This window comes from Brugia malayi (genome assembly GCF_000002995.4).
Source record: "Brugia malayi strain FR3 genome assembly, contig: Bm_v4_Chr3_scaffold_001, whole genome shotgun sequence".
NCBI lineage: Eukaryota > Metazoa > Nematoda > Chromadorea > Rhabditida > Onchocercidae > Brugia > Brugia malayi.
In genome coordinates this window covers 10,010,207-10,037,686 of record NW_025062477.1, presented here as the reverse complement: position 1 = coordinate 10,037,686, position 27,480 = coordinate 10,010,207, and the positions used below count along the sequence as shown (strand labels likewise).

Sequence of the window (27,480 nt, the reverse complement as noted above, 5' to 3'; positions counted from 1 at the left end):
TTAATTGGATGAATCGACAAACATTTATTTCGATAAATTTCAACTTTGATTTTTCACTCATACTGACTTGTTGCGCTAATTTATATTATGTGTTCGACAAAAACACTGCAGCACAACTTATAATAATTTGAATTCTTCTGTATTGCAATTGCTTACAAATCAAAATAGTCATTAGAAAATGAAAAGTACCACCACAAAGATGACACTTCTGTAAACTATTCAGTGCCCTCCCAAAATATTATTTGAAATGTTGAGATCAAAATGCAAATATCAATGTTGTGATTTTTATCATTTGGTGACGATTTCTTCGCTATTTTTCTTTCTCTCATCTTCTTCTGAAATAGAAATATTCCTATGTCGGTCTAATTATTATCATCTAGCATACTCATGTCAATTTCACAGTTTTAAGGAAAAACCTTTGGCAGCCTGTTTTTTCCATCGATCCTTGTTCTCATGCATGAATTCCATCCATGGAGTTGGTATTTCCAGTTTTCCGTCCTGATTTAATGGCAAGAAACGGAATGAACTGTTCGTTTCATTGTTGCTTACATTTTCACTGAAAGAGATCACTTATTGGCTTTCTACATAAAGCAGAAATGATAATGAAATCCAGATTTTGCAGAGATTTTAATAAAGGAAAGAAAAACGATTAGGCGAACTTGACACTCTGATCAATAAGCTCTGATCGGTGATAAAATTTAATTTTACTCAATTAACATTACTGCTAGCCAATATGTTCGATGCAAGTCTTACTTATACATCAATAAATTTATAATATATCATTTTGCATATTGCAAGCTTCGATTCAGTTTGTCTCAATACTTACTCACTCACTTACTCATTTACTTACTTAATTTACTTCCAACAAATGGCTTAGTACAACAGTAATAGTGGCGAGTGACAGTTATAAAGGGAAATTAGTGAACATCTATGCACTGTTTGTTGGTATAGTAATATTCACTGTTCATTTCTTATTGTATAAGCACGGTATTGTACAACAACAATAAAGCTATTTCCAAACTGTGGAGTGGGATGGTAATCTTAACTTTCATAGAAAGACAAACGTTTCATGTTCCTGAGGCACATCGGCACTTGTTAATAACGAATCGGAATTGTCGCACGGCAGGAAGGTATCTGATGACTGAAGCGGTACCAGTGGCTCAATTATTCTCGTTAACATTTCCCCACAAATAATCATTGTCGGTTCAACAATAAAATCAATAAATCCTGTCGATTAAGAAAGGTCGAAATTAAAAAATATTAATATCTTATAGAGAGTAAGGCTTGATTGTACTCCCGTCCCTTGTCAGAAACTGTTGAATAAAGCATTTCATGGTGATAAAATTTTTCAAAAAAAATAAGAATTATGAAATTGTTGTTTGATTACATCGAGAATAAGCATTATTATTTTTCGTTTCCTCAAATTATCAAAGCTTTGAAGCAACAAATACTCTTAAATGCTTTTCAATTCCATTTTTTTTTTCTTTTTTTGTTTATTCATAAGATTACAAAAGATGCAGAGATTTTAGAAATATTAACCAATTTGTGAATCCGCAACGTGCACAGTATTTCTGTCACAAAGAGGAGAATACGGTAGACCCATGCTGGCTTCTAAATCCCCTTGACGAAAGAATTCCTCGAGAACACCTTCAGTCCATCGGGAATGCAATTCCCATGGTTTTGAGGCATGTGATATATCGCAAGCATGTACAATGAGACAAACAGCTTTAGTTTTATCAATACTAAAAGGGAGATTTAATTTTAGATAAATCCTGCTGCACATTTTCTTCAGTTTTCTGAATCATTTCAGATAACAACATAATGATCTAGTCTAAATCTTGAATCTCATTAAGATTCTCATAAAGCGATTTGTTTGGTGTGAAGTTGGAATAGTATATAATCGTCTAGTTTGATATGTCAATGACTTTTCCTCACCCCTCAGGCGATGACAACATAGCCTTCATAGTTTTAATTTGTGCGAAATGACTTGACATATCTGTTGCGAGTACGATTTCGATCAATAAATTGCGTAGCTCTCTGAAAAAGTCCAAGCGGAGTGGAATTTTTCATAAGTATCAATCACTTATGGATTATATCTTTAAGACGAGATAAGTGTAGTGTGTGAAAGTGGACTAAGGTAAGAAAATTACCTGAATTCTTCCCTGGTTAATCTTTTCATGATATTTTTGTCGTCTTCCTTCAGCAAACGAAAAGATGCACTGATATGATGGTTTTCCAGAACATTTCGATCATTGTATAGTAGTGCATAATGAGATCTTGAAGATTATTTAACTGACTTTTATCATTTGAAGAACCATGATTAAAGTTTCAATGAGAGACATGAACAAATGGTTAATTGACCTCTGTATCCTAATGTACCTATAGACAACATGCAGATTTCTACTAATTAACTACAATGAATCTTCAGTCTTTATAAAAAAGTTCAGAAAGTGAAATGTTGACCGATTCCTTTATAATGAGAATGATTAAGATCGTTCTTTCGAAGACAGTACTGTTTTCATTATTATCTTGCTAATATTTCCTAATAAATACTCTTACCAATAAGAAGGAGAATTTTTAGCCTTTTAATTCTGATGAAGAATTGAAAGCTTTCAAAAAATTAATTTTTTGAAAGCTTATGCAACTTTTTTTTTAAAGTGTATTATTAAAAGCTTTGAGCACACAAACTATGCATGCCTAGATGAGCTGACATTTCGACATCGACGAGTTTATCAATGCAGCAAAACTCTAAAATGTTTCTAAATTAACAGATAAAAGTCGGATTACATTAGTAAAAATAAAGCAGGAATAAGCTACCCGGTTTGTATATGGAAGTTATTTGTATGACCGGTGTGCTGATAATCATGTATCATGGCACCAAATATAACAGCCAATATGTCTAGATCTGACAAGCTTGTCTGCAACTTATCATCTGTTTACATTTGGTACTTATTACCACAACTTTTTCTGCTGCTTTCAAGTGTCAATGAACCTAAGAATTTCAGAGCAGTATTTTATACGATTCAGAACTTTAAGATCCTGAATAAATAAAAAGCATACAGCAAAACCGGTCTGTGACAACATGAAATGTGAAGAGGCAGTCACATCAGCAGCATGGACAATGTTATGATATGGGTTGTTGTGTTTGCTGTATCCTACTTCCAAGGCCCCAATGTAATTCTCAAGTATTTGCACGGGAATCTGTAATGTGAGAAGTATTATCAGTACCTTTTCTAAATGGTAATAGTAAAACATTAAATGCATCATTCAAACTTTTTATTTCAAATTCATAGTCACAAAGTGTCAAAGTGTTAAAATTATAAAAAAAGTAGGAACCTTATAACGATCAAGGAAACGATAGCGATTGAAAAGCTCTAGGCCAACATACTTCAGCGCATGTCCTTCCGATACTTCGTTCAATCGGAAGCAATCAAATGACCAACTATTCAAATTCTGCAGTTTTCTTTCACTTTTCTTAATTCTACTTTAAAGCTTCATAATTTTTGAGGAATTTTGACAAAAACATAGTTTTCTCTTTTAACATATTACGAGAATATACCTGCTTAATTTTTTTTATAAATTTATTTAACTTTTGTTGTTCAGAAGTTTCAGTTCGAATTTATTACTACAGAAAGTGCTCCCTGCTTTTTTTATTAATTATATTATTTTAACTTATTCTTCATTAGCAAAAAAAAAAGAGGTATATTTAATGGCTGGAAGACTTTGCTAAGAGAATCTTCGTGTTCTTAGATTTCTGAAAATGGCAATAAATTCAAGAAACCTTCATCAATGCAGCAATTTCTGGTGGTGTTGAAATAAGCAGTACCTGCGATTTTCGGAACATTCTGGAAATAATGACAAATTCCCATTTTTCACCGAAATGCATTATCTCCAAACATATAAAAACGGAGGGAGAGAAATGCTTACTTGTCAAAAAAAATTCCTGTGAGTATAGCATTAGCTACCGACTTAAGTTTTGGTTTTTCACGTTTCGAAAGCATTGATTGTTTTGTAAATGTTGCTGCAAGCCATTTGCGCACTTCATCGGAGACTGCTTCTGGTTTCACATCCGCCAAATCGTCCTCTTCATCACAAATGCGTCTACAAATTATATGTATCCCAGCTTAACCAACTTTTATGTTTTAATTGCAAAGCGCAAAAATAAACACTACAAAGCGATTATGTGAGTTTCAGAGTTTTAAATTTTCAAAACTCAGGAAACACTTTGTAAACTTTAATACAAATGTTTCTATAAGCATAGCCATTTCATTGATGTTGACCTTTAACCTTTAACAATAATTCAAAATTTCTGTTTCTGGTTCATGGCACTTTTATTCTAACTTGCTTGAAACTTGCACTAATTTTTTTTGTTCGTTACCTAGTCATTACGGCTTCCAAACCCGAAAGGTCTGATTTTTCCAAGTTGATTAAGCATGTATAATGTAGCATTAAAAGCAATGAAATAGCTTTCTGAAATGAGTATGAGTTAGGTCATTTAAAATCTGAACATGTAGTGATAGCTATTCTATGTGACACAGCAATGATGCTAAAGGTGCTTCCTCCCACCGTTTCCCATCAATTTAAATAAGTCCACATCAAAAATTTAAGGTATCAGTAATTAGTCTACGGCTAGATCACCTGGTTTCATTCATACACTCAGTTTCTAAGAGCAAAGCCATATATTCGAGATTCTTTTTGAGATCATCCATTGAAAGTTGACCGCCATTAAGCTGATGTAGCACATATCGTAGCCTGCAATTTTATTTATTTCAACAACCTGAAATTAGTATTCTCGAATAATTAGTAATAATTGGTCAAAAATACCTCCAAAAGAAGAAATGCAAACAATTAGAAATCGATGATATTCAAGTAATACTGTCAATAAACATGCATTAAATTTTAAAGTGAGAAATTAAGAAGTTAGTTTTAGATGCTTTATTCACCTGCATGCGTGCTTCCGTATTGCCAGATTATGAAATCCGTAAGAATTACCAAGCATTCTGTTTTGTACCTATGGCGAAAAGTGCAAAAACGGTTCAAATTGAATATTTAATTGCTTCTGAATTTTTAAGCGAAAGTAACAATACTTCGAGACTGAAACACACTTGTTTAAATGCATTAATTTGAGATTTATTTATAGAAAATCAATACAAAAATTGTCTCAATTTTTTCAGAATGGTTGAGGAAAAGTTTCAATGTTTTTTACAAAACTTTTTTGGCTAAATATGGACAAAAACAGGATGCAAAACTGTGACTCATTTTAGTATTATTTGTTAAGTGTGAAGTCAATCTCCATGACTACAACCATTACTGGCATCTTCAGTTCATGCTTTTAGATAAATTAATTGACCGATGTAATCGACTATGACAACATATTTCTGCTGAAAGCACAAATCTCTTTAAGCCAAGAATTACTTAATTGATACTTCCCGAAAAGTACTAGATGGATGTTTTATGTTGTTTGCAAATGAATGTTTATCATTCGTCCAGCTAGCGTGAATGTATTTAATAACAATGCAATCATAATAATGTATTGAAAATTATGACAACATAGAAATAATAAAGAAAGCAGTTTGTCTCGCTTATTTGTCACTGATAAGTTAATAGAATAGAACGCAGAGCTTAAAAATTACAGTCGTTGTTACAATGAAAAACTTTAAGAAAATGGCTGAAAAAACAGACATTGCGTGAAAATTGTTTTAAAACAGAAGTTAAAAATGAATTGAAAACAAATTTCAGCTTGCGAATGTAGTAAAAGTATCAATTACTGCAACGAAGAAATATCACGAGAACTGATTTGAAGAAGTGAGTTAAGTAATAATCAATAAAGGCCACAAAAATTCTTCAATAGTGCTGGATTTAAGGATTGCACAAATATCTTCCAAAATTTCTAAATATTGCGTAAAAGTATTCTTTCGATCACCTCTGAAACTTAACAATTCCATTTTCTAAGTGGCATAGAAACTCCAAATATATATGAGGATCAGTTTGATAATCCAGTGACTTATCGCAAAAGTAGTATGTCCATGGTTCATGAACTCTTAAAAGGATTACTTGTTTTCTTGCTTCCTAAACAAACTGATAAGATGTGTGTAGGTATGTACGACCGTAATAGGCAAATTTATCTGACGACGGAACTCTGGAAATACATTTAGAGTAATCTCATTTTTGGATTGGTCAAACAATAATTCTCAGTTAGCGAATTTTACAAAAAGAGCGAATGTACTCTTTGTTACATCGACACAATATTTTTTTTTTTTTGAAACCAAACATTCAAGGCATTAATCTTATGATTTCATCAGCAATACAATCCATTCACACTGAATTAAAGTTTGTCGCTTCTTAATTACAAACTTGCTGAAGTGATAGTGATAACAATATGTCTTAATGGCTTCAGAAAACATCAATTTATTGTTACTATGGCGATTTGAAATTGTTAATGGATTTGCCACAATTATCATTTTATGCATTCAGTGATACACAATCTGAGCTTAGATCAATTATTATTTAATACAAGTTAATTTCAAGTAATTTAGTAACTCACCGTTATGTCACTTAATTATTTTAGCCTTATTTTTTCTGCTAATACATCAAGAAATAATAAAAATTTCCGGCTATTTGAAATTTTACTTTCTCGTTTTTAAATAGTTTCTTTCATTTTTTTGATGCTTATAAGAAAATCAACATTTCCAGCGGGAAATCTTGTCAGATATCGAGCACTCTGTCAGATAAAGTAAAATTGATTGCAATTTTCTCCATATACAATTTACTTAAAAGAATTTTTTCAATTTATTCATTTTATAATGCCCAATCAATAAAAACATTGTATTATTTTCGTACATAAATCGATTAGTGGTTATTTCATTCACTTTCTAAACATTAATTGTGATCGGAAAGGTTTTTTGTTATGATTACATTTGAATTTTATGGATTTTTTTTTGAAATTTTTTCGGAAATTAAGAATACTATACTGTTTATGCCTGATATTGATGACATATAGGAAAGAAAAAGGCTTACCAGAATTATATTCCTGAAGAAGACACTGATAGTGTCAAATCTAGCTGTCTCAAAAGCCCGGAATTAATTTTCGGTTTTCCAACAAACCAATAGCAATGTCTGAATTGAGAAAAGACAACTTCTGATTTGCTCATTTAGCAATAGTCCGGACAAATATTCGTAGCGATTAAGTTACGCACCGCCTTATTTGTTTATTGCATTTGTCTAATCTTCTAGTTCTTATCCTTAGCTCATCCCCTCTTCCTCATTATCGTTAGTATCATTCGTTTTTATTGAAATTCAAATCTATATATTAGGAAAATATTATCGGAATGAATGAAAAATGTTTTATTTAGCTTCTTTTTTTGTGTGACACACCTTTGGTGGAAATTATAGGGAAAATGACTGAAGCAAATGAAATTTGATATTCACTAACTGTCATATAATGAGTTTAATCAATCTTTCTTTTAGGTCTTTGCGGGGAAATTTTTCTTTAGACAGAAAGTTTGCAAGTATTTTTTTTTTAACACTTCTAACTTTGATTGTAGAAAAATAATATCAAGTAATCAATTGCTTATATTTCTTTACTAGTGCGATTAATAAAATTTGTTCGATGCTCAAATGTCGCAGTCAAAGAAAATTTTCTTTACTTTCCCTTTGTAATTTAGTGAATGCTGTATCAAAGTATACCGGAATCAGTGAAAACAACGAGAAAAGTATTAGAGATGTAAGATATGCAAGAAAAATAATTAAACAAAAGGACTGAATAGTGTAATCAGAGTTGATAACAGATAAATAAATAAATAAATGACAGATACAGAAAAAAAGTAGGAACAAGGAAGAATTCACAACTGATTACGATAGATGTGGCCATAAAAGCTATTTAGAAGTAAGACATAGGTGACCGAGTAATTCTCGTCTTCAACGCATAAGGCAAAATTTTGAAAGTAAATTATGATTACTTTCGAGTAATACCTACAACAAACATTCAGTTGATTTTTTCTGAGCATTTCTCCGGCCGAATCAATTTCGCAGATCCAAAAATACTTCAAATGAGGCGAAACATAGAAGACAAAGATCTTATCTTTCATGTAACTCTTATACGATAAGGATACAGCCAACAGTAACTTGCAATTTAACAAGACTCTTTCTGGCTTGAGATCTATGAAAAAGGTCATTTCTGTTGATAGCAATTGTGAATTGTTATGAATTAGGAAAAGATGCTTTTGAAGTTATTATGACAATGCAACGGTAATAATTCAAAAGTAACGACGAGTTTATTGTTTTGAGAATAACACCAATAAAGATGCTGAAAGAATGCATCGCGTGAGTTACTTTTTGCTCTCTTGTGGTAAAAATGTTAATGATGAATTTTTAATTCCAAAAATTAATCTTTTTGATTAAGAAATGCAAATTTTATGGTGTAGCATGTATACGTTTTGAATTTCAAATTCTAATTTCTTTAGATAAAACCTTTTCAAGAAATTAATGCTTTCTTTTCTAATCAAGAACGACTATGAAATATTTTTTTAGCAAATTTGCTTAGGAATGTAATACATTTGATATTTTTAAAAGAAGGGATTGTTGATTTCTGAAATATATTATTGATAGACTTTCGATGATTCAAAATTAATGTACTACATGCATGAATGCTGTAAACAATTCTTTGTATTGCAAACAAAGTTAGTTGAAAACAATGTTTATTATAAATAATGCAAACTATACAACACGTGAAGAAAACGTGAATGTGTGAACTATGACATAATAAGAAATAATTTAATAAAAATACCTGGCAGTGACTGAATGCAGGGATTGTGGTGGTATAAATTTGAAATGATTCGTCAGCTTTCGCCATTATCATTGGCCAAAGCTTTTAGACATGGGGCACACCAAATCTCTTAGACTTTTAGACATAACGCCAAACTCATTACTTTCTTTCTTACGTCTGTTGTCGTATGACTAGTCTGAGAATAAGGAAATGAGATTGTTCCCTGAAGTATGAATTCTGTTAGAAGACTATTTAAGTACAAAGAAGGCTTGTAGACTTGTATTTAGTATCTTTCATTTAGTACCTTTTGAGGTTTGTATTTAGTGTTTTTCGTCTTGCTTTGATATCTTCTCTTGTTTTTTTATTAAGTCGAAAATGATCTGAGCAAAACCTAATGTCATATGGAAAGATCTGATATATGTACACAAAACAAGAAAGTAGTTGACTAGACAATAGTCAAGTCATATAGATGAGCCATAAGTGATAACTTAATAACAATTTTAGTTATGGGTTGGAATAGTAAGGAAAAAAAGACGAATTCAATGAAATTTGTTCAAGTAATTTGATGGTTAATATAATTCAATTTTTGCTACTATACTGCAGTTGCTCAATTCGTAAAGTAATTTCCTCAAATCATTTTTTGTATATTTTGGCAAAATACACAAATATTTTGGCGCGCTGTTAGTTAAAAAAATTCATGCATAAGTTGGAAATCAAATTTCCAGATAAATTTTAGATAAGTAGTTATATTTTTTAAGTTATTTAATTTCAAATCTAATTTATATCGTTATCAAAGGCGATATCTGGGTCTCGATCATAATCTGATTTAATATCATAAGATCATTATAGTCGATCCTATTTAATTCTACATCCCTAAAACTTATACATTGATCTACACATCATAACTTCCTTGACTGTCTCAATGGTATAAAAATTGTATTTGCGAAAGTAATATAAATGTGAAAAGCAATTTGAAGGCATTCCCTGGGTGGCAAATATTCACGGTACAATCTGAATCAACCACAACATTTGTCCATCCGAAGACCAAATTTAGAAGACTTTGACAACGACACACCAATCACTCAAGTTGGAGAGTTCATAGTACAGATTGTTGCACAGGAAATCGCTGAAAACCATTAAATCGGTTCTATTTATTCATCTCCAGCTTTAAGGTTTGATTTGCGGTAAAAGTTGAGATCAATTGCGCTTGAGGACAATAAGTGGTTTGTGTGTCGTTTATTACAGATGCGTTCAAACGGCTAATCAAATCTCGAAATTTTTATTGCTTGAAATGAGAATTAAAGTTGAAAATAGTTTATTTGAATGGCTTGGATGGTATAAAATACGGGTAATATTCTAATAACCGTTCATTTCTTCCCTCTTCCAACACCACTGTCACTTGGTTACAGGTGGTGATAATGTCGAGAATATCTAATGTCGAATTTTTATCTGCCCTACATTTTGTACTAATTTAAATCAATAACAAGTAATGAAAACTTTTGAAAACATTAAAAGAAAATTGAGATTAGAATTTGTGATTTTGGTATGAAATATGAGTATAATGCTTTATAGCATTTATAATAGATATTGATGAATAATGAATATACCACTTTTCTTTAAAAAATTGGGGAAGATATAATCATTATTCGACCAATAAGTTTGGAAAGGTGGAGAGATAAGGCATTTTTTATCTCAGAATCTCAGAAAAACTCTTCTCATCTCAGAATCATCGTATGATCTTGAAAATTCCTGGATGAAGTAATGAAATGTCTGATACTGTCAGTAGAACAAACAGTTCCTCTCATCCAGGTGATCCAGCTCAAGTCGGTCATTTAATGTTCAACATGTATTATATTCCAGCCGCCAAAGTGGATGAGCAAAGAAGAGTAGATTCTGTCAAATTTATTTGTAGTCGCTTCATGGGGATAAATTACAACCGGTGGTTGGTTCAGAAAGTATTGCTGGCTATTTCGAGCGCAGTATCGATTTTTTAAATACGTTAGCTTAACCTCTTCCGTTTATCAATTTAGGAAAACAGGACCCTTTAATTGAACACTGCACAAGTCATTCAACTCCTGACAAAAGCAGCTATTGCAACCAATTGCTTCCAAATTTATATTAAAGTGGGATAAGCTAGGATACAATTGTGAACACTCGCATCAATTAGCAGCAAACAGTATTCAGTCTTTCCTTTTTCATGCCGAAATTTTAGAGTGTAACACCGTAAAACGCTGCTTTAAATTTAAAATCTTTTGAAATGATGCACATGCAAAAATCATATTCGTCAACCACTTCACAAAGCTCAAAAACCCTACCTCCTATATCGGCATATAATAGTAGTTAGGATTTTGCAGAATGCTGAGAAAAGATAAGTCAAGTTGCATGATAACATATACACCTACAATTTATATTTACACTCGATATTTGCTGAAAATCAGTGCTACACGCAAAGAACTCGATAGCAGTGATTCAAAAGTATCTTTCTGTTCGCTGGTTGTAATGGAAAAGGTAACAGTTTTGGAAAGCCACAACAGCATTTTCAGATAAACGGAAGAAACTTCTGTATTCAGGATCAAAAAGAAAACTGCCACACTTCGAAATACTACACATATGATTTGACACTTTCAGGATGCGGATGACAAGAGCTGGAAGCTTGGAAAACCTATCAAGATGATGAATTCCTTAAGCCAATCAACCAAAATAGATTACCAGTTTTTACTCAACAAACGTGGCTGGCAATCTTTGTCAAGCAACTGCGGTCACAAATATTTTTCCCTATACATATGTAATCCTGTAATATATGAAATTGAAGTTTCTGAAATACACTGATGTAATCTTACAGACCTTTGAAACAATTTTAAAAATTCTAGTCCAATATATCTCTAACAGAGCGGCGTAAATTGTTGAGGTTAAAATGTGCTCCTAATGTTAAGAATCCAAATGCAAGTCTAGTTAAAAAGACTAGGGTGAGATCCCATTACAAAATCAGCTATGAACCAGATGCAACTCTTCAGGTTATAAATATATTTTCTTCAGGTTACAAGCCTAAGTATAGCCAGAAGATTACGCAAACATCTTTTAGTTATATTTAGGCAATTAATTAATAGGACGAGGACGTCAAGCCTGAGTTTAAACAAATCGGAAATTGCCGAAAAGATCAAAGAGGCTTCTTGAAACTTTAATGAATTTCATTTCACCATTAATATTAATATAACTCAAGATCAATCAAAACTGATAATGGAATAAAATCACATTACACTTCATCGCACAGATGCTGCTGCCCCACCATGGTCTCTTGAACCATGTGAATCGACTACTGCTTCTGCCAAAAACAATTTTGCAATATTTTCACTAGTAACCTACAAAATTTTTAAATCTTGTAATTATGATTAAAAAGTAATAAATAACGAAACATGAAACAAACTGCTCTAAATAATACTACCACATAAAACAGAATACGAAATACGAAAACGAGGACATTATCTCTTGTATTGCTCTTTTTTCTTACCTACTTGAAAAAACACAAGCAAAATGAAGAAAAAGAAAAATGGCGTAAACAAGCCTCTGCAGCATAGTCGGAATGAGCTCTAGCATCCGATGAACACAAAAAACTTTCCAGCATTCCACACTTGGTTGTTAACTGGGGTGGCTTCATCTTTTTTATGTCATCAAATGATAGTGGAGGTTCACCACGAGCCTCTCGTTGCTCATTTTCCGCTTGCTGTAAAAAAAAAAAAAAAAAAAAAGACTGCAGATCAGAAGATTATGGCAAAAAAGCTACTTGGACAAGCAGTTAAACAAATCACACAGAAATATGAAGCCAGTAACCCTTTTCTGCATAGCATTGTAAACAGTTAAATCGTAGCGCTGCTTGTCCGCCACGTATTTCGTATACGCCATAACTGTTCTATTGAGATCATCAACATCGCTCATCAAAGAACGAAGACATTTTTCCAGAGACCTGTGAAAAAACTAACACGTGGAATAAGCATACAGTTGAAAGAATAGATTTAACAATGAAGAGAAGTTGAAATTCTAATATTTCATGACGAGAAATCATTTCTTAGGAAAAAAACCTTCGAGTTCCAAGTTCGAGATGAGAGGATGACCGCTGAATTGCGCAATCACCTTCTAGAGCTAACTCAGCTAACATCACATTCACCAGATGACTATTTTTAATGACTACAGGTAATTCTTCAAGCATATTCTCATATGTCAAACCAGCTGTTCTCGTACTGAAAAAATCACGAAAATGAACTCCGACGTTAAAAACAAGAAATTGATTTTTTTTATCCGTACTTTAATATCTATAGTACGAAGATAAAAATCGTTTATCCACAATATCGTATACAAATATTAATGCATAATAACTTTAGGCAACCATAAGCAGTTTACCTCTCTGGTGACCAATCACCATCTAAACTCATTTCTAAAGCTTTTGTTGATAAACGATAAGCTCGTATACTCAGCTGTCCTTGGCGAGTTTTCACAGGGTCTGCAATATTCTTCTAAAGAAATTAATCTACTTTTAACTCAAATCTTCTGTAGAAGTTTCAAATAATGAACTGCTAAATAAAGATGCTAATTTTTACCATAAATAAGCACAACTCCATCTGGCACGCTTGCTTGATAATCGATTAGAGAATCGATTGTTTCCTGAGCAAAACAAGCACCGAACGGATGAGCTTGATAAAATCCAACAAGCTCGTAGTCGATATTCATATCTCTGCAAATGAATTACACAATATTTAAGTTACTGCAACAAAAAATGGTGTCGTTAAAGTGAATGAGTTCATGGGGATTCAAAAAATCTGAATAGAAAGATGGGACCTGAATTTTCGAAGCATATCCAACATCTCCGCCTGCTTTTGCTCCTCATAGAAAGCATTGTTTTGCGCTATTTCATCACCATCAAGCATCGGCTCAGCTCTGGCTGTCGGAAAACAATTTGTGATTTCCAAGCGACGGTCGTCAATTGACACCAAACCTTAATTTACATTTTATATCAAACAAGAGAATATTTAATGTATTAAGAATGCAAGATTAGAGAAATTATTTACAAGTAACAGATAACAAATATATAAGAAAGGATTACCAGTTAGCAAGCCTTGGCATGCTTCACCTGCTACTTCGTTTAGGCCTGCATACATTTCTGAGTCAACATGCTTCACGATTTTCATGACAACCTGAAATACCTATGAACTTGTTAATTACAATTCATTGTATGCGTAAAATATCAATAAAGTAGCGCTTGTGAGTATTTTTTAAATTCTGAAAACAGCAAAGAAATCCTGAGTAAAAAATGAGACTTACCTAATACATTTTAACAGACATATCAAACTAAACAAAAATAGATACTAAAAATAAATACTAGAAAATATACCAAGCTATCTATCTGCACGAATTGTACAATACTTGGACCAGCAACTGTTGCACTAATAGTTGACATCGTTCTGGAATTTCTAAAAAATTAATCCAATAAGCGAAGTTAATGGAGTTAAATACGATTTCTATAATTAATAGTAGGTGTAATTAATAGTAACGGAGACAAGTAGATTTTGTATGTCAAAGCAAAACCCTATACTTCCAAATACAGCATTTATAGAAAGTTTATTTACACATCGTAACAAAAACACTCATATTACATTTTACAACAAAAATCAGTGATAACAATTAGCTATTATAACGATCTCTCAAATTTCTCATTATGCCTGGATTCTACAAGTTCCTAATCCAAGTTAATTTATAAATAATGTAAACTGCTCAAAACGTTTCAATTCCTTATACAAATAAACAAATAAAAGAGTTCAGATATTAGCAACACTGACACAAGAGAACAGTTTGGATACATCTCATTGCTTATATCGCGTAAATTCATGAAAACAACGTGATAAAAACTAACCTTGTGTTCTATAGAAAAATTAATTAATAAGAAATATAGATAATGAATCGTTTCATATACAGAATGTTCTACATTCTATAAAAGATTTACTTGGTGGCTTAAACAGGGATGATTAAAACTAATCATGCATTGGAATATGTAGGACTTTCCTCATGTAGGAATTATTTCTCATGCCAAATAAAATTAAATTAGCTGATAAGTGAAAACTTATTAGCTAATTTTATTTGGATAATATGAAACGAATTACATAAAACTTGCATGAGCACACCGTCAACAACCCACCGCCTAACAGGTCAAAGTAAGTAATGCAATATGGACAATCTTTAACCTAAGAAAAAAATGGAAAAACTAAAAGAAATACCACAAATCCTCTAGCAATAACATTTCAGTTTGTGGCTAATAACAATTTTCCCAAAAATTTTCAAATACTGAAAAAATCTTTGCACATTATAAAATTATTAAAATGTGTAATAATTATAAACAATTTCTAAAAAAACACAACCCACAACAAAATTTCGAATAGCTGCTGCAACATTTTTAAATAAATTATATAAATTATCGGAATATTTGTAAATGATTATCTTACAAAAATTCGTGTGTGTCAAGCTAATTTTCTCGATGTTATAAAATTTGTTATTAAAAAATATTTTAAAATTGCTGTGGGTAGGTGAAATAACAAGAAAAAGTGATAAAAATTAATACACAGACGTTAGAAATTTGGTAAATCCCACTATATAATACGCATCTCCAAAAAAATCAGTTAAATCATGTAAAAGAATACTGTTTTTTTTTTTTGTCTTTTTAAAATGTCAAAATTATAAATTGTCAAATTTCGTCAGTGAGGCCTAACATACTACCTACACACATAAAAGGCAACAAGTCTAGCTCATCACTGTTAAAAGTTTTTTAAAAAAATAAATAATGCAAAACATGAGCATTAGACTCCCCGATATAATGGTACACAATTACTTTAAATAAACTACGCGTACGTCGTTGGTAATCACATCATTGACAATGAAATTTAAGTCTTCCATATATTTAATCGACGCAAAAACTTCAATTGCGTCCCATCATGGAATGTTTGAACCTACCATAAAAATACCTTCAGCCGTTTTCCATAAAGCCGCATTTTTTGTCGTAGAAATGGCTACTACCTCATACTGCCCATTTATAGGTCTCCCATACTGTTTACCACTTATTGCCAAAAACTTGCCTGAAACAATAATCCATAAGAAATAAGCAAATATACTAAACAGCGAATAAATTCAAAATATGTTATAAAGATTCCATAAAATTACACATATTCCATAAAAACGTATGAGGCCATGTGAATATTCACTTTGTTTGTTTCAAGGACCGAACATTTACATAAAAGTGAGAATGTTCAAAACGAACCAGTATCTTCATGCTTCAGCTTTACAGCATCCTTCGTAAGCCATGCATTATTACTACACACGACAATCCAGTGATCACCAGAATCACTTTCATTGTTCCCAAAACAAGACACTTCCTTCAAAAAAATTACTTTACTTCTAAAATCATTTCATTTAAATATTTTCACAGTGAAATCAGTTCGAAAACAAAGAGAAATGAAGACCTTTAAGAGAACAAAAAATAAATTACTATACCCTCTTTTACGGAATTCCTCTATACATAATGAGTTAATAAGATAGCTCGCAAATATAATAAGCACCTGGTCCTCTTTTGTTATTGGTGCAGAGAATAAGTGGCTGTGAAGATAGCAGCCAGTCGTCAGATGTTTTAAACGTATTTTACTGCCACATTTCACTGGTTCTCCTCGTTTGCAAGTTCCTTTGATTGCTAAACCAGAACAATGAAGAAAAAAAATTATGTTGTGTAGATGTTATTAAATCCAAATTACGGGACGCATATACAGAATATAATAAATCTCACCGGAAAGGATTTGCCAGTGAGAATTCACGTCATCGCCATCTTGTACAGCAGTTACAGATTGTTGACCACTACCAGATCCATATTTTATATCATGTGAATGCAGACGAACACCTGAATAATGAATATTGGAAACTGTTACAGTCAAATAGTAACGATAACATTTTTGCGGTATTTAATCGAATCTTTCTTCTTACCTTCTTCGTTATTCTTTAGCTTAACAACTGATCCACACGTTATAAATCCATCATTACTTTGAAATGCACTTGCAGCTACAAAACACAATTCCAAAAATATCAAGAAATGCGAAAACATCTAAAATAGCCTTTATGTTTTTATGAAAGTCAACAACATAAATGCTGTTATTCACTTAGAAAGTCCTGTAGTATAAACCTTTAACATAAACCGGAGAAGTGAGCTAGACTAGTACGACACTTAAGTTAACATAACGGATGTACTATTTTTTAGAAATCGAAGATTTGCTGAGAAAAAAAACACAACTGAGGGATGGGATTTGTCATTATTCCAATTGCGCAGAATCCGTACCGCTTCATTTTATTAAAATTAAGATTTCACTTGAAAAGTGCTACTAAAATATCAAACTGTTATGAGAAAAAATGAAAAACCTTGTCCTCAGTGACTACCGCAGCAAAACCTCTGCATTCACACTTCTCAACCCACACAAATCATTAAGCGACGTCACTAACCTCGAATTACTGTAAAAAATCTGATATGATTTTTGACGCGGCTTTGATGTGAAACTTATCGTCTCAAGTTTAAATTATATAAGAAAGTTCCCTTTTTTGGTCTGCTAAAATAGCAATTGCTGTGAAAAATAAAATATAGGAACTAGTTCGGTCATAAAACTATTTAATATATTAGTTCATTTATTGCTCAATTCAAATCTTGGATTCGTGGCATTTTCTTCAATCAGATATATGAATCTGAGTGGAGGATCAGAAGGATCAGAATGGACTGGATGAACTTTAAATTAGTAATTTTTCATGTGTAAAGGTTGCTTAACTGACATATAGATGATTGCAATACCTGCCGAGATTAAAACATTGATAGAAATAAAATTGAAATACTGATAAGGCGAAATTAATGAAGCAAAATTCTGTCAGAAGACTTTAGATAAAAGTTTCTGACTAAAACACTATTCTTTGAGAAAAAAAGGACTGGGCCATCTGTTTTGCAAAAAAAAGAGCCACCGTTAATAGATGTTTTAAACTCCAAATCAATCTTCTAAACAAGTATTTGTTTAAATAAGTAATACTATTTAAAGTAATTAAAAGTTGTGCTCAAAATTACTTTATCGTAACATTTTATCATAACATCACTCACTACCAAGTGACATTATATTGCTTGCCACCAATAGTCCTAGATGAAATCTCATCGCTTAGACCGTAAGAGTAAAGTGAAACTTGGAACCCTTCATCCCTGATCAAGTTTATTTATCCGTTCAGGATTACTTATTAGCATTGTTAAGCATAATTATTGTCTAATATCACAATGATTTAATTTTTTGGAATGAATGGAGAATTACTAAGACAATATTTGCTTATTCTGCTGTGATAAAATGCTATGCTAAAAAGTTATTGAAGAGAGAAAATTGAATTACATTAGAATTTAAACGGATGAATGATTGGGATGAGTCATCCATACCAATTCTCATACAATGAAAGGTGAAACCTCAACAGAAGTATAAAAGTGTGTGATATTGTCGCAAGTCGTAAGTTGTGCAGAGTTTTCTGCACTTGCGACTTGCGACACACATAACATTTTGACACAGATATGAAGAGAGATTAGAAAGTGACAAAAACATTCGTATTGTATATTTTGTTATAAACTGTGTATTATATCCATCGTATCCTTAATGAATGTGCATCAAAAAAGCTTGCTGAGAAATTCAAATATGAAATAAATTCAATATCCCAACTTTTCGCTTTTCGTTCACTTATATTTGATCAATTTTGCGACCCTGTTATCCATTATGTATTTATGTTTCTAATTTCTAGAAAAGTTTATGATTGGAAAGTTTTAATTAAATAATTGTTTATGACGCAAGTCTCTTCTTGGTCAAATCGGAGTGAGGGAATGGGAAAGTTAGAAAGGAAATCGCACATCTGCGACGAACTAAGTCCTGTCCACTGAATAATCTAATTTATCTAACAGGGATAGATAGCAAAATGAAGAATGCTGAATTAAACTTTGTAACTGATATCGTATTTATCTTCAGATATTTTACGATTACTTAGATTTAAGGTCAATTAATTTTGACTTCTTTAATAGACTTATTTATTTTATTTATGTATCCTTCAATTTATACGTATGCTGGTGATTAATTAATTCTGTTGGTTAAATCTAGTTTATTTATTTCACTTGAGCGTAATCCAATCTCATTTTTCCGGTATGTTAGGCAAGATGTAATAATGATTATCTGATTACATCTTATACAGACGTAAGGGAACTTCCGCTTTGTGCCAGTTAGAAGAATAGTAGCAGTGGAAGATGAGAACTTCAAAATGTTAATATGTGACAGTCACATTGTCTACTGAAATAGTGTATCTCAAGTTTCTTCCTTTAACATTGTCAAAAATGAATCCGTCAGTTACTCTACTTCCCAAATTCTGTTTGTACCTCTGAATTGACAGTGGACGGGTTTATTCAGGAATATCTGTACAGTACAACTTTTCGGATTCAATGGAAGAAAAGTCTTAATTAGAAGCTTTAATAGGATAATAACACCGAAATGTCCTTAACGTGGCCAGTAAGCTGAGATCTACCGGGAAAGTAGCGAGAGTTGGTACTGCGAGAGTATGAAGAGAAAGTTATGAGTAGAGAGCAGGCATTCAGCTACCGTTGCACACCCTCTAGCAAACAGGTTATCGAAGGAGTGCTGTGCTCGTATCACAAGGAAGAAGAAAGGAACGAGAAGTCTGATAAAGAAACAACTTTTCACGCGACAACGACAGCACTAAGATATTCTGAAGATGAAATACCTCTTGAATTTAGCACCTTTCCATCAATTCTATCCATCCCTTTTTACTCTCGTCATTCTTTAATTTGTCATAATTGCTTTGCGATAAATTATCTCAAATTTGCGGGCTTTCCTTTGCAAAGTGATGGTAAATATCCTAAGTACAGTCATTAAAGTTAGGCTATGGATATGTTTAAAATTTGCATAAATTTAAATTTTTCTTACTTTTCGTCTAATTTCCCACCCAACTAAATTCCTTTGTTTTCGACATGTGACGATCCAAATACCTTTCATCTTTGCGCTCTTACATTTGATGAAAGTCATTGAAACAGTATGAAATGTCATCATGAATAGCACCCATTCATTTATCTTCAATCAGTTACTGTCCACTAATTTAATTCCATTCCTAACGATATCAATGTTACTGATAGGAAACAGATTTCCGTAGCATTGTTCGATCGTGTTTACATTCTCATTTCAAGCTTAACATCAATCAATATGTTTCTAACCATAATTAATTGCACTAAGGAATTTAATCATTAATTTTACTATGGTCATATATATCTTCTACTTATAGATCTCACAAAATTGCTAATAGAAGAAAGCAATGGAAGAAACGAGTTCACTTCTCTTTGCGGTAAAAACCGCCGTTCGTTCTTATTCTCAAAATTAAAATTTCTTATTGAAGTGCTGCCTACTATGTTTGGATATTCTCTTACATACTTAATCTTGTTTCCACATCTATTAATGGTTTTGAATAATGAAATATTGATATCGGCCAGTATCTTTCATGCACTTCGATCACAAAGTTAATCATCTGGGCCAGTGTGAGAGGATCAAGTCCCTGCAATTACTATTTCCATGATGCACTTCTTAAGCATCATCACTACATTACTTCTTTTACATGTTAGTTTCATATATCATTTTAACATATTGCTTTCACTTATTCAATTCCAGGTTCCTACTTTATCGTATATATTTGTAAAAGTCAAAATTAAGCTCGTTTTAAAATAAATAATTTTTTACATTCCGGTTAGCATCCACAGTTAAACTTCGGAAAGGAAAACTTTTGCGTAAATACCCTAATTATTTTAATTAAAATTTGATTTTTTTTTAAAAGTTAAAACTAATTAAAAGAGAGTTTAAAAATACAATTTTCAATTACGTTTCCTTATGCTTTTCTGTAAAGCATGTTTTCATGGACTGAAAATTTCTTTACATTTTATTAAAAAAAGGGTGCCAGAGAGGCTATAATGTTTTCACGAGAGCGTACTGTATTAAATCTTTTTATTTTATCTTTTTGACTTATATATCCAATCATAACAGTAATAAACATTTTGAATTGTTTGTTGACTACTAAATATGATTTCTTTGCTTTTCCGAAAGTTATTACTAAAATAACAGAAAGGATCGTTTATTACTGCTATGATTGGATATATCTTTGAATTCGCTGCTGAATTTCGCCTAATTCAACCTTATATGGCTTATAATTGTGGACCGAAAGTATTTTTTCAGAGATTCTAGGTTTATTTTGATTCACCAATCTTGAAGCAAGAGCTTTTCTGGTATAGAAAAAGCTGTCAGAGAAAAAACTGAGCATTGCATTTGCTGTTATTCTCGGAATTCTGCAATATTTTAGTGAAGTAAGAAGAATACAAATTAAATATTTATTTAAAATTGCTGAATAAAGTGACATGCTGCAATGATTCTGTTTTTCTGTAATCATATCATCATCAACATTCCGTTAAATCTAAAATTTTGTTTCCTGAAAAATTGTTTTGGATCTATTGCGGAATGTTAGTGTTGTGAAAATTGTTGACTCGTCCAGGAGTTTTTATGCTGGAATTTGGTATGCCTACCCTTTTGAATGTCTGTTGAGTTTTTTCTCTTTTTATCGTATCTTCTGGCAGAAATTCACATTTACATCAAATTAAATTTCAATTAAAATAGGTTGCAGTTATGTTCGAATATGTGATAAAGCAATAATAATAGAATCACACTTTGATGCTTCCGTAACGTATGCTAAATCGAGCCGGAACAAGGCATTTTAACTGACTCTGAAAAAAGCTAAACTTAGTGGCATAACTTCAAAGTAATAGACATTTCAGTAGCAGATACTTTGAATGTTTTAACTAAATGGTGCCATTCAGTCATCTCTCTCAGAAATTAGTAGTGAGAATAATGTCTTTCAATTTTTTAGGAATATTTGCAGCATGAAATCAATTGTTATTTATAATTGAATATCACGTTACATGCACTACTTATCGTTTCTGCTCTTATATTTTTTAATATATAATTCGACTAATTTAAGATAGACAAGTGCTCGAGAAAGACATCTATGATCTTTAAAAATATTGCGCTAAGTAATTGTAGGAGATAGCGCTTTTTTGAAACATTTCTAACTTTTTGAATTAACTGAAACAGAAAAGTGAGATGTTTGATGAAACTGGAGCAGTTAAAGCTACCATAAACAACATATCATCACCACTTTTGGTTGATTGAGTATTGTCAATAATAATTTCTTTTCCCATGAAATAGAAATGCGTAAATGATGACTGTGAGAACTGATGTACGATTGCCGTTAGTGGCGTATATTTCTGGTTTTCATTATCGCACATAAATTTTAACAAAATAAACGGTAATCGAGGGGTGAAAAAATCTAAGTCAAATTAAACCTGGTGAAGTATTACAAATTCCAATTTGCAGTTAAAATTTGACATTACTGCGACCAATATTCTGGACGATTATACGATTTGTAAGGCCGACGGTTTCAGTCGTGCTTCACTGTTATGTGATGTTGACGATACGCTGGCTTTTCACACCCAGCAGAAGATTATCTCGTTGCTTAATGACCTTCAGCGAAAGGTTAAATGTAACTGCGAAAGTGGATGCGAGCGTCCAGATGGAAACAACAGGTTTCATTTGAATTTTTTTTTAATTTTTGAAAAGTTTATTTGCAAAAAATATTTTTTAAAATGAAAAAGTAGAAACGATTCATTTGTTAATCCCCTAATTTAATAAAATACTTGGAATCTATGAGCTGGAAGATTCTATGTCATAAATATATTAGCTCTATAAAAAAGAAATAACGAAAGGCGTCAAGTCATCTGTTTTAATAATTGGGATGAAAGTGTCTAAATTATTCGACTTCGATTGCATTCTCCTAACTACTTTTGGAATTTGTGTCTTGCACGCATGAAAACTTCCCGGCTTATAGGATTCTGTGACCTACATTGCAATAAAATTTCCAGATTTGAAGGCCATAATCAAATTGATTTAATCAATTCTGATCAGATTTATAATGACGTAATTTTAGTTACTCTCTAAAATCTCTTTAGAATTCAATGCTTTCTTTTTCAATTTTACTACCTTCAGTGCTATTAGAAGACAAAATAATAGAATTCTAAAAAACAAACTAAAATATGAAAAATTTCTTTTTCAGATAAAGTCATGTAATTGACCTTTATGTTATTTTGCAAGCAGTGAAATTTGAGCCTAGTTCTGGTCTGTTACATAGAAGAAATTTTTTTTTTAGTTTGGTTTTTCAAATCAAATGTCTAAATGAAACATTTTAAATCATTTAAAAACCGATTCCCACAAATTATATCAGTACGTTATATTGATATCGACCATGTATGTTGCAATGTATGCTGAAAAATCATTTGCAAAGTGTCAATGTTTTTTTTTCTTCTAACTTCATATATTGGTCCAGAAGATTCAAAATCTGAGCCAAAACTTATGAAAGTTAATTTCTGTGTTTCGAGTGGATATCTTAGGTATATCGGTGTTCTTCTCGTTACAAATTCAACGAAAGTTGCTGATAGCGATGAGCCATTAAATGAAATAGCCAAGAAGATTTTCTATGACGCACAGTTAGGCAATGCACATTGCGACAATGGATTTCTTATTATCTATATAAAGGACAAAAAGCAGGTCACAATTGTCCATCATTTCAAAATTAGTTTTTCAAGAGTAATTCAACATGTGCTCCTTATGCATCACATTTTCCTATTCTGTGTTAAGCAGTAACAAATATTCGAGTATGTTTTTTTTACAGCTTCAGTTATATGAAGCTATAAATTCAGTTATAAAGTTTCAGTTATATACAAAAAATTTAAATTTTGAAAACTACTGCCATTTATATTAAACTACGTTAGTAAAATAGCACAGGTGACTTTTTGAAAAAAAAAAGTTGCTTTGAAATTTTTAACTAACTAATGACCCATTTAACATTTAGAGCATATAATTTGAGCTATTAACATTTAAAATATTAACATTAACATTGTCACTTAATTCAGTCACATATTATATTATTAAATTACCACAATTACATGGATAATCACTATACTTTTTATCGGATCGCAGTTGCAAATCGTTTTTTGCATTTTCTCGATGTAATAATTTTTTAGTTCCGATCAAAAGATAAAGAATTCTTTTCAGTTAGTGACATATCACGGTGGCGATTCTTATATTTTTCTGGACACGAAAGATCTAGTAACACTGCACAGCCTGGCTATCAAAAGTAAGCTTTTCAAATATTTTTCTAAAACTTGGATCTAACGTAATTTCAGTAGTTTCAATAGTTATAATCTGTTTGATCAGGGCATCTTAAATTTTGCTTTAAATTAAGCGAATCAAGACTACAATTACGATAATAGTAAGAAAGAATTGATTTTGGAAGCAACTGATTAGATTCTATTATTTAATATGCCACTATTAATTAGTCCGACATGTTTATAACTATTCAAGCCTCCACATTCACATTTACGTCCACGCATATAATTTAGCATTCTTTCTCGGATACAAAATAATTGACGACAAGTGACAAGAAAGGAAAGAGGAAAAGGGTTGAGAAGAAAACGGAAAGCTCAGATGGTTTGCAGATAGTAATACTTTGTTGTTAGGTCAAAGGTAATTTCAGAAAGCAAAAGTACTATCTTTTCTGCAACTTTGCAGAAATATTTGCAAACACTTGTGGTTGCCTCAAGAGCTACTTTGCTATATATGTGATAAGACTTCACTATCATTTGATAATAGCTCTTTATATGATTGATTTCTATAGTTCATAATTTCAGACAAGCCGTCGGATGATGCTCTCGCATTGCAGTACTTTTTATCGAATTATAACGATGTACGGAAAGCGGAAAGAGCTGAAATCTGGACGGTAAGATTATCTTAAATTTTAATTAATCTTATCCGACATAGTGATTTTTCATTTCTTATAATCCTTTGAGCACTTTCTAAACTACTAATTTACTTATAAATTAGATCTTATTCTAATATTTTTTTTATTTATTATTCAAAAAGTCCTAGACCCGAGATAGATACCAAAATTGCTCCTTCATACTGGAAATACAATCATTAAACGTTATCTAATAGAACTAAGCACTCCATGAAACTGTCTTCATTAAAGGACAGACACCACTGATATCAACTTAATTATATAACTGTGTTATTTTATCTTAAAATAATATTGCTAGCTGTTTAATTACAATAGTGACAAAAAATATTCTAGTGAAATTAACTAGCAAACATTGGGATGCATCTTTCAAATTAAAAATTTCTTGATTTTTGCTATGTTTACTAAAATTGTTTTTCACATTCTATTATAGAATTTACTGCTTTAAAGCCAGTTTTTAATCAAATCTCTTTAAAACAAATAAAGAAGGGAATATCAACTCAGAATTGAGATGAAAACCTGTTCTTACGTATCTAAAGAATTAATGTGTAAACCAGTAGTAATAAGAAGAGGAGGAATTGAAAAGGTAACCCGTTCAACGAATTCGTTATTGAACCTGTCAGTCATCCCTTAAAGCTAATAATTTTCAACGTTTAATGTGAATTTTGAAAGCGGAAATAAATGACCAGAAAAGTGGTGAGTGAAGAATAGCCTGATCTTCATGATGGTATGTATTAAAAATAAGCTATTAAATTGGCATGACAAGATTTTCCTTTTGAAATTCATTATTTTTTTTGGATTTATATAAAAAAAAAATAAGATAAATTGTATTTTCCTATTCATAGTTTCGTGCTTTAGTTTTTACAGAGGGTATGTCATTTCTGTCAATTAAATGAGGTGTGTAAAATATGTTTTAAACACTTATTTATTTTTACATGCAAGTCATTATGGTATCATGAAAACAATCCAAAGATGTTAAAAACAGTTCATCCAATATGTGGTAATTTATAAGCGTTTTAATTTTTCAGCCTATTATTGGACTCTTTTTGGCTATTATCATTGTACTCGTAATCCTAGCAATATTGTTAACCTTGTTCTTGGCTCGATTTTGTTGTTGCTGTGCAAAACGTATAAAGGATGAAGATGAAATATACCAAACAGGTACGATGGGAGGATCTAGAAAAATATTGATTGCAACTCCTACGCTTGAACGAATTTATGGATCGCCAGGAGATGCTATTTACAGCACTCCATATTGTGGTAAATTTTCCATACAAATTTCCATACAACTAAATTATAAAACTTTTAGCTTACAATAGACATATTCTTATGGGGAAAAAAAACAACAACAACAACAGCTTTATTCTTACTGTGATATGCAAATTCAAAAACTATTAGAAAAGATGGCGTTGAGAAAAGTAATGAAATAATGATTTAAATAAATGTAATTACTCCCATGGATGGATAAAATAATGATAATAATGGGGAAATTTACAGGGACTCCACTCCCACCGCCCCATTTGCCTGTTTTTAAAGCAGAGATATACCCCGGGTCACTGCGAAGCTCATCTCAGACCGCTACACCAGCATCGGTCAAAAAACATCGGATACGACCACTGTATTCTCCTGCTTCACGCGGTATATCTCCCAGTGATACACTGACTATAAGTCGATTGCAGAACAGCAAGGTCGACGACTCAACTCAGGTAGCATCCAATTTTTTCGTACAAAATTTAATTTCTTAGTAATATAGCTTATAACTCATAGAGATCACGCTGGATTATGAATGAAATCCTAAAGAGATTAAATTCAGAAGAGATTAAATTGATATATGTATTTTAACTTAGACTTGCCTATGACATTAAGCAGGCTATGATTAACTTAAAGGATAGAAACAAACTTCCATGAAATATACTTATGCTTGAAGACAAATGGTAATTCGTCATTAGAAGATATATTAGAAGTGAAACGACTGGAACCTCCAATTCAAGGAAGTACTTCGGTGAAGTCAGGTTTGATGTAATTTCATAACTATGAATAAATCAATCCTACGCAACGTCAAACAAAAGAAAAGGAGTTGGATCAGCTTGTTTTATATCTTTCAAACAAAATGATCCATTTCACTTCTCTGCACATCTATTCTCATTTAGGGAAATATGTTGTTATAGGGTATTACGAATTAATATGCTTAAGCAAATTTAGGTGGTAACATATTGTTACCGCGAATAGCTGAAACTTCCAGTGGCCAACGCTCTACTGGTTGTACGGAATCAGATTTATCGTTCTTGGATCCAAAACGGCAACAAGAAGTACAAACACGTACTGATTTTATTTACTAATTTTCTTTGCATATCCTTGTTAGTACGTTAACAGAATGGATGTTTTTCTCAAATGCTTTTCCCAAACATATTCTTGTTAATACATTTTTCTCTATATGAAACACAGTTTCATTAGATTTCCTTAATTAAAATTTTCATATCGTTATAACTTTTCATTTTGAACAGTTGAACAATGGGGCTGTTTAATTTTCAGTTTTAATTATTCAGAAATTGAATACTACAAATTCTGAAGTAATTTATATTCATGAACTAAAAAACTGAATGTTTTCATAAGACCTTTTTTCATTCAGATTAGAGTTGATAATCTTCTGAGGGATGAAGTTTGAAATTGTTCAAAAGAGTTGAGAAAAAGAAACTTAACTGTTGAAGTGATTTTGCTTTACTTTTTAGTGTTATCTCTTTTGA

General features: G+C 31.7%; 5 protein-coding genes across 5 annotated transcripts; 2 read left to right on the top strand and 3 right to left on the bottom strand.

The window, feature by feature from the left end:
• Positions 1-288: 288 nt before the first annotated feature.
• Bma-pde-1 (Uncharacterized protein) lies at positions 289-4,999 on the bottom strand (the record flags this gene model as incomplete). The annotated part of the gene is made up of 13 exons (XM_001901468.2): positions 289-335; positions 417-556; positions 1,065-1,227; positions 1,540-1,742; positions 1,936-2,037; positions 2,151-2,276; positions 2,818-2,918; positions 3,061-3,201; positions 3,337-3,453; positions 3,782-3,845; positions 3,928-4,101; positions 4,639-4,752; positions 4,944-4,999. 13 exons carry the CDS (start codon positions 4,997-4,999, stop codon positions 289-291), a joined length of 1,548 nt encoding a protein of 515 aa, XP_001901503.2.
• Positions 5,000-10,530: 5,531 nt separating this feature from the next.
• On the top strand, positions 10,531-11,593 carry Bm17654 (Uncharacterized protein; the record flags this gene model as incomplete). Its single annotated transcript, XM_043080723.1, has 4 exons — positions 10,531-10,587; positions 10,677-10,762; positions 11,119-11,272; positions 11,393-11,593. 4 exons carry the CDS (start codon positions 10,531-10,533, stop codon positions 11,591-11,593), a joined length of 498 nt encoding a protein of 165 aa, XP_042936657.1.
• Positions 11,594-12,024: 431 nt separating this feature from the next.
• Positions 12,025-14,213, bottom strand: Bma-eif-3.H (Uncharacterized protein; the record flags this gene model as incomplete). The annotated part of the gene is made up of 9 exons (XM_043080722.1): positions 12,025-12,123; positions 12,327-12,485; positions 12,593-12,725; positions 12,841-12,999; positions 13,160-13,259; positions 13,357-13,490; positions 13,595-13,751; positions 13,860-13,950; positions 14,148-14,213. 9 exons carry the CDS (start codon positions 14,211-14,213, stop codon positions 12,025-12,027), a joined length of 1,098 nt encoding a protein of 365 aa, XP_042936656.1.
• Positions 14,214-15,736: 1,523 nt separating this feature from the next.
• Bm5370 (Uncharacterized protein) lies at positions 15,737-16,892 on the bottom strand (the record flags this gene model as incomplete). The annotated part of the gene is made up of 5 exons (XM_001901466.1): positions 15,737-15,879; positions 16,062-16,176; positions 16,360-16,487; positions 16,581-16,691; positions 16,775-16,892. The coding sequence occupies 5 exons, from the start codon at positions 16,890-16,892 to the stop codon at positions 15,737-15,739; spliced, it is 615 nt and encodes a 204-aa protein (XP_001901501.1).
• A 3,529-nt stretch (positions 16,893-20,421) lies between these two features.
• Positions 20,422-27,075, top strand: Bm2488 (Uncharacterized protein; the record flags this gene model as incomplete). Its single annotated transcript, XM_043080721.1, has 9 exons — positions 20,422-20,463; positions 22,264-22,472; positions 23,334-23,490; positions 23,998-24,079; positions 24,633-24,721; positions 25,765-25,996; positions 26,234-26,442; positions 26,664-26,748; positions 26,939-27,075. The coding sequence occupies 9 exons, from the start codon at positions 20,422-20,424 to the stop codon at positions 27,073-27,075; spliced, it is 1,242 nt and encodes a 413-aa protein (XP_042936655.1).
• Between the last annotated feature and the right edge of the window lie 405 nt (positions 27,076-27,480).